General features: G+C 40.7%; 1 protein-coding gene across 1 annotated transcript; it reads left to right on the forward strand.

Annotated features, from left to right (window-relative positions):
* Positions 1 to 588: 588 nt before the first annotated feature.
* On the forward strand, positions 589 to 6,150 carry mblac2 (metallo-beta-lactamase domain containing 2). Its single transcript, XM_044026171.1, has 3 exons — positions 589 to 1,170; positions 3,557 to 3,771; positions 5,350 to 6,150. The coding sequence occupies exons 1-3, from the start codon at positions 729 to 731 to the stop codon at positions 5,521 to 5,523; spliced, it is 831 nt and encodes a 276-aa protein (XP_043882106.1). The 5' UTR covers positions 589 to 728; the 3' UTR covers positions 5,524 to 6,150.
* Positions 6,151 to 7,441: the final 1,291 nt, after the last annotated feature.

Consider the following 7,441-nt stretch of genomic DNA (forward strand, 5'->3'; position numbering starts at 1 on the left):
GAGGTAGACAGATCAAAATGCAACTTATTGTGTTTATTTATTTATTCATTCATTCATTCTTATTCTGCGTTTAATATTCTTTTTCATTTACATTTTATTTTTATATTTCGTTTACTTTTTCTTTTATTCGTAATTCCATACCAGCACTGAATGTGGACACTTTCAAATTTCGTTGTGTAATGCGAGTTGGACAATGACAATAAAGTTTTCTGATTCTGATTAAAATTGAGGCAGGGCTTCACTATTACCTTAAATCCTTCATCCCAGTGGTCATCAGACCATTAAACCAATATAATTAATCATTTTATATATTTATTTATTTATTCATTAATTTAATCATCATTGTTTTGTAAATTGCTGTGTTAACACTTCAACCTCTGCATACCCAAACCACATAGGGCGCGCGGGGGGGTGGGGGGTCTGTACAGGGCAACATACAGCTAGAACCGCCACTGCATACGTGATCCAGAGGCAATGCAGGCGTCGTAGGCGGAGCTTATGTTTAGGCCAATAGGAGGGCGTTCTGTGATTGCGTCATTCACATGTTCGACCAATGAGAGCGCCGTCCTCACACAAGGGTGTGTGATTCAGCGGCCACCATCACATGAACGTCAATGAAAACACACACACACACATACATCATCACACTTAGCTAAACGGCTACTTCCCGCTCACCTGACCAGCACAACATCCGCACCGTCCCGCTTTCGACAAGCGCATGACTGGGGATGTCTGCGTCCGACTGGTACGCTCACAAGTCGCTCGGAGACGGACTCTTCTGGATCCAGGAGCGATTCTTCCAGTCAGAGAACCGGGCCAACATCTGGCTGCTCCGCGGCTCGCACCAGGACGTGGTCATAGACACCGGTCTGGGCTTGAGGAGCTTACCGGACTACATCGACTCTAAGGGGCTGCTCGGCAAGGATCCGCAGAGGAAGAACCCGCTGCTCGCCATCGCCACCCACGCCCACTTTGACCACTCGGGCGGTCTGCATCAGTTCCAACAGGTGGGCGTCCACAGCGCCGAGGTCGATGCTCTGGCCAACGGAGACAACTTCGAGACGGTGACCTGGCTCAGCGACAGGGAGATAGCCGAGTCTCCGAGTCCAGGCTGGAGGGCAAGGCACTACAAAGTGAAGGCTGTGCAGCCCACACACATCCTGCAGGAGGGTAGGTGATACTGTACAGGCCGCTGCTGCTGCTGCTGCTGCTGCACACAGGATTTATGAGAGAGGACAGTGGGTCTGTAATCAAAGGCCAGGTCATCATGAGGTTTTCTTAATGTACTCAAGTGATGAAAAACACCAGGGAAGATTCCATTAGAAAGATTTAATGGCTGCAGTTTGCACATTGTGCACATTAGCATGCTCTTTCTATGGCCACAGGAGGCTTCACACACAAATACACACATTCAAACACACACACACACGCAGAGACAAGAGTTTGGCAGGGAACCAAAAAATGACTTACTGTAAGAACATACTTTCATACACACACACACACACACGGATAGAAAGCGTTTTCAAACAACCTTTCATAACCACTTAGTCCATCAAAATAGGAACAAGAACAGATTCATGGAGAAAACCACAAAACAGATTATCAAGCAGACTAAGGTAGAACTTGATGGTCTTGTGTGTAACATTTATGACCCATTAGTATGTTTGTATACAAGTGTATCATCACTTTAAAAGAAGAAAAAAAGACAAGTGGTCAGGTTGTTTTGTAGTTTTACTTTTAAATGTACTTTAGACAAGAGTCTTACTTTATGAAGGCCGTCATTTTTCACCGCCATGTTTCTACAGCAGCCCAAATGGACAAACCAGCCAGAATAGAACAGAGCGATTGTTTTGCACTTTGAAGACGGAGAACAGCAAACAGTTGTACATGAGTACATGGTCCAGGATACCAAGAATAATCAATATACAACGATTCTGTGCTAATCAATATATTGCAAGACAATCATGTAGCGACATGTTACTATATCGGTCTAACGGAAGAAAACAAAATGTCTGTGAAAAGTTAAAAGTGCAGGATTTCATAATTTATTCACAACATAGAGAACGAAGTGCTATGTGTTGCATCTGGATGGAGCATCTCGTAACTTAGCTTTCTCCACCATTATCCCGCTGTAAACTCCCTCTTCTTCAGGTCATGTAACAAGAAGTAGCAACAGCCTGAACTCGAGCGCCTTCATTTCCCCTAGCGTACCGATTATCGCATCGCATGAGGAAGGGCGGCGATGTAATCACCAAATCGATATTTTGACCCACCCCTATACACGAGTATAGTCGTAAGCTATAAACTAAACAAATAATAGAGAAACGCGTCCATATCCATGGGGATCTCATCATGTGACTCTGCTTTTGTCCTTCTGTCCAGTGTGATTGGCTGATTAGATATTTCCACTAACATGCACAAGTGGCCAGCACAGTGAGTGTATCCTCTTGTGCTCTTAAAGCCTCATGCATCTCATTCACATGTTTTAACTGCTCTCCGTATCTCATGATGTGGTTGTCTGGAATGAATCCTCCAGTCTATTATATCCCTGTTTTCCACATGTCAGCTCACGTCATCATTCAAGTGTTTCTGTTTCCCCTCCACACACTGGGTACGAGTGTGTGTGACAGACCGGACTGGGAGATATTCTAACTGCACTGCAGCAGTGGCTCTGACACAGCATAACAACGCGGCGTATTGACCGACGATGCAGAAATGTTATACTTAAGAGTCGATTGTTAACATTTCAGTCCAAACTCCTGCCAGAGCTGATCTGCTCATCCTGAGTACAGCGGCCTTTTGTTACACATCAGGAATTAAGTCTAACGAGACGTAATGTGAGTTTAATCTCTTTGTAATTGAGTGAGGTGCATTTCTACTTATAAAAAGGTGTGGTAGGTAATGGCAAAATCAGTAATGTGAGGGTATTAATGCTCAGTGGGGAGGTTTTTCATTAGTGTGGCCAGTCTTTGCAAACTCTCTTTTTCATTCTGTCTTTGATGGATGTAACAGAATACGTCAGTCATCTGCACAGCACACTTGCTAAAAATAGAGCTGCTTTGTACGTAAGTACAGATGGCAAAGGTACATGTAGCTGCTGCTGTAACACAAAAACACAATATAGACAAAGCCGTTTTATTTATAGAACACATGCAAAGACAGATTCAGGGTGCTGTTCAGAGGCATTTTTAACAGTAGATAAAAAAAAAAACCAAAAGATAGAATTTTAAGAAATCACTACAGTAGTGAAAAATAAATTTTTAGCACTTGGTCTAATTTTTTTTTTCATATATATATATATATATATATATATATATATATATATATATATATATATATATATTTTACTAAGTCAATAGACATTTAAATCAGGATCCTGGCTGTGACTTTTGTTTACAGGTACAGACAGAATAGTTGGTGATTCATTTAGTAATCGATTAATCGTTGCAGCTCTACCAGCTACAGCCATAGTTTAATGGGTTTACTTTTTATTTGGCCTAAGTTAGTGATCTGGAAAACCAAGCTGTGAAAAGTATCTCCCTCTCTTTCGTTCTAGGTGATGTCATCAACCTGGGTGACCGGCAGCTGACGGTGCTCCACATGCCTGGTCACTCTCGCGGCAGCATCTGCCTCCACGACCACGACAATAAGCTGCTCTTCAGCGGAGACGTCGTGTACGACGGCGCCATGATCGACTGGCTGCCGTACAGCCGCGTCAGCGACTACATCAGCAGCTGCGAGCGTTTGGTGGGACTGGTGGACAGTGAACAGGTGAGACCGACACATGCAGGGATGCCATCAGCTCAAGAGTTCCACTGTTATGGCTCTCGTTTATGGGAAAAGCAGCCATTTTGAGACGAAAAGCACAGGCGTAAATATGAATTAATGAGTTCCATTTAGTCCTGTCCTGACTTACATGAACTGAAGAGCCATTGTTTATGAAAACTCTTGGTAATTTTTTTGTAAGTGTGGCACTTACTGATCACATGGCTGCCAAAGGGGAAAGACATTTTTGTTTTTATCCACTTAACAAAAGGCTCCCAAGAAAAGAAGATATTGTAGATTAGTCTACAGCATCTTAAGCATACTTTTGATTTTTCTTTTTCACTGTTGAACAAACCGTTCACTTTCCCCACACCAAAGTCCATAGAGAAAATCAGCAGTTTTACATCATAGTACAGGGGACTTGTTAATCCACTTTTCAATTGTTCTGTAAATTCAGATTGTTTTCTTGTTACTTCAGTGTTTGGAATCCTTTGTCCAGATTTACCTAAGTAACATAAATACACCCAATGTGGCAGCAGAAGCCCACTTTCTCTAGTATGTTCCTGCAGGCTAAAAACACTGATTTTCTCAATGGAACATGAGCAGTTTATAAACTTTGGTTTTTAAGCTGTAAAAGGCTCTTAAACAGTGAGATAAAGTGGCAAATATTTTCTCAAAAGATAGATTAATTTGTTTAGTGGCTAAAATCAGTTCTTATGTCCCCACCGGCAGCTATTTTATTAGCAAGAAAGAGTGTCGGAATCAAAAAAACACACACAGTTAACGGTGACAGTGCTTAGCTGGTTAGATAATCTTGGGTTAATTTATTGGGTTTCCTCAATAAATAATGGTATTAGCAAGCTGATGCTAGCTACCTAAGTTACAAACCGAGGTAGCATTAGCTTTGTCAGCTCGGCTTCTTTGTTTGCTACTGACAGTGAACTCAGTCAAATCAATTACCATGACAGAATGAACAGAAAGTCATCTTTGTGATATTTCTTCATAGAACCACGCTTCAAAAATATCTGAACTAAACCTTAAAACAGCTCCAACATACCTGATTCAAATGGTCGGCTCATTGGCAAGCGTCGAAGAAGCCTGATAACGACCCATTTATTTGAATCAGGTGTGAGGAAACATGTGAAACATGTAAAACATGGCAGGGCACTGGGTCCTTAGGACCAGGACTGAGAAACCCTGCCTTTAAAATAAAGAAAAATGTGCTTGTGTTTGTGCTTCGAGGCACCATTTGTGACAGCCCTCGCAGTTTTGTTGACAATAAAGGTTTCTTTTCGCTTATATTCTGTACCAGTCTTCTATAAATTACCTAAAAGGGATATTTGGTAGAAGTTGAAGTCACGTTTTTATAATTTCTTCTAATTACTTGTGACATTTACTGTACTTATGTATCAAAAGTAATTTTCTGATATAAAATGTGCTTAAGTTTGAAACGTTAAAGTATTAAAAAGTGAGGACTGGAAGGTTATGGGTTCAATTACTGGCTCTGCTAGTCTACATGTGCCCATGAGCAAGACACAGTAACGATAATCTGCACATTAACACATCTAACTAATCCATTTACAGGTTGACCAAGTCCTGCCAGGACACTACAACACCTTTGGTGCCAAGCGTCTCCATCGCCTCGCGTCCTCCTACATCACCAGAGCCGGGACGTGTCCCGCGAAGTTCTCCACGTTCGCCTGGAGGACGGTGGCCGGCGTGGCTCTGCGGGCCTGTAACCCCCGCAGTGCCTGTTAATGAAGAGGGGGGGGGTATGATCGTGGAGCTGGAGGGGGAAGCAAGAAATGCACAAAGACAAAATGTTTAAAATGTGAAAGACGGTGAGGACGGACACACACATACACACACACACACGGACACACACACTCCTCATGTGTCTGTACCTGCAACATTTATTCACTTATGTAATCCAACAGAATTCATGTAATTGCCAAACTTTATGTAAAAAATGCCCTCATTGGGTTACATAAGTCAATAATCAGCCTCATATGAAGCATATAAGTATTTATTAGTGTGATGAAGTTATATATGTATATATATATATATATATACTGATGATAATGTATTGTATGTTTAAGTATGTCTGAATAATATGATTCCTTTTTTTTATATACTTTAAGCAGATGTTTAGTTACAACAGCACAACAAGGACACAACAACAACAATGCACTACAAACAGAAAACAGGGAGCTATGGGTTTTGCGGCTGAAACAATATGGCCATAGTATTTCTCTATGCATACTATAATGCTCAGTGAAGACTCGGTATCAACTACCTCCTATGTTTGTAATGAGTGCTTTGTAGTATTGAAGGATCAACAGCTTTGCTATTGAAATATTGACAATAAAGCCCGTGTTCTACCTACCTTTTCTTCATGTTTCCACCGCTCAGCCGCTCACATGATGAGAGATCTCTCATGGGATTTGTCACCTGAGGGAGAAAGAGAGGCAGAAGAGAATTTAATAGAATATGATCCATCATAAAGTGCTCAGAGTGTTATTTTCTGATCTGACAGAAAGCTTCTCCCACTGCAGGGAAATGTTGAACTTGTTAACACTCACTTTTCTCTGTGATACAGTGGAGTTGTAGGTGTGATGTCTTCATGTATCGTGATGGATATGGAGCAGGATTTCAACCTTTTAACACTGAAAAGTACATGTAATATATATATATATATATATATATGTATACAATATACAATTTAAACCAAATCCGACACTTATTTTCCCAGTTTTGCCGCACAAATGTGACCAAAAACCTTCCCATAAATCATGTTTCACGTGGGCAAGATGCACCCAAAATAGGAAAAAGACAAAACAAGGAAACTGTGAGTTGTTAAAACATTTATTATAATTAATGTTATAGTATTTTAACATGAGATTTCTCAGTTTCCACCGCTCGCCTCCTGCGTCAGCACACATTGCAGAACACGGTCGGATGGACGGAGGCTACGAAGAAACACTCAACAATTCATTCCATTCAACGTTATCTACGCGTAACAGTTTAAAGTTCGGGGCACGTCATCTGTTAACATCGGCATAATCGGGTATCAATATATATATATATATATGTATATATTGCATTTACAACAAGAATCAATATGGTAACAAAAGATAAAGAGAGGTTTATTTTGTTAACTTATAAAAATGAATTTACAGTAACGGTAAGGTTTTTTTTTTAAATCTTATTAAAAAACCTCGAGTTCTGAGGCTCAAGAGAGAAACTGTTAGGTGAGTAAACAGAGACCGAACATGAGGCTTCTGCACTGACACAGAGACACAAACTCCCCTAAAAGATTACATTTATTCATGATTAAAAACCCACATTTCTGTGATTTGTCTAAACTTGCATAATCTTAAAAACAGCGGTCGCTGCGTAAACTGATTAAATTCTGCACCGCGTCTAAATGTCTGACATATTTTACTCAAGGTGTTTTGTTGCAGGAATCAAGTATGGCTTGGGGTTTTCAATATACTTCAACTTTGGTTAGTTAATAATTTATTCAAGAGTCTTGTTTTCATGCATGCAGGGGGATTTTTTTCAGCCTGTCAATGTGTGTGCAGGTAAGTGTGTAAAAGGAAAACAAAAAAAAAAACAAAAACAAAGACCAGAGCGCCCAGAGTTTAACCCTGAAGAGATCACAGTAATAACCAGT

The sequence above is a fragment of the Solea senegalensis genome, linkage group LG5 (assembly GCF_019176455.1).
Source record: "Solea senegalensis isolate Sse05_10M linkage group LG5, IFAPA_SoseM_1, whole genome shotgun sequence".
NCBI classification, from domain to species: Eukaryota; Metazoa; Chordata; class Actinopteri; order Pleuronectiformes; family Soleidae; genus Solea; species Solea senegalensis.